Raw genomic sequence first — 200 nt, forward strand, 5'->3', positions numbered from 1 at the left:
CGGGGGGGGGATGGCTCCCGCCCCGCATTGGTGCTGGGCTCTGGGCCGTCCCAGTGCCTCGCCGCACCATGCCCGTGCTTTTACTTGCACCTCACATCAGAGAGGCGCTTGGGGCGATGGGGTTGCAGATAAGGGAGTGTTTTCTTCCTCCCGTGCACGATACAAGAGAAAACAGCAGCTCCGTGACCTGCGAATGCCCC

At 63.0% G+C, this 200-nt stretch overlaps 1 protein-coding gene across 1 annotated transcript in view; it reads left to right on the forward strand.

Annotated features, from left to right (window-relative positions):
* The first annotated feature begins 10 nt into the window (after positions 1 to 10).
* The window catches only part of HSD11B2 (hydroxysteroid 11-beta dehydrogenase 2), a 2,254-nt gene continuing 2,064 nt past the window's right edge, over positions 11 to 200 (forward strand). The window contains 2 exon segments of the mRNA XM_019474987.1: positions 11 to 133; positions 135 to 200. The exon segment at positions 135 to 200 is cut by the window's right edge and continues 355 nt beyond it. Coding sequence (XP_019330532.1) covers positions 11 to 133; positions 135 to 200 — 189 coding nt within the window.

The sequence above is a fragment of the Aptenodytes forsteri genome, unplaced genomic scaffold, assembly GCF_000699145.1.
Source record: "Aptenodytes forsteri isolate BGI_AS27 unplaced genomic scaffold, ASM69914v1 Scaffold14, whole genome shotgun sequence".
NCBI lineage: Eukaryota > Metazoa > Chordata > Aves > Sphenisciformes > Spheniscidae > Aptenodytes > Aptenodytes forsteri.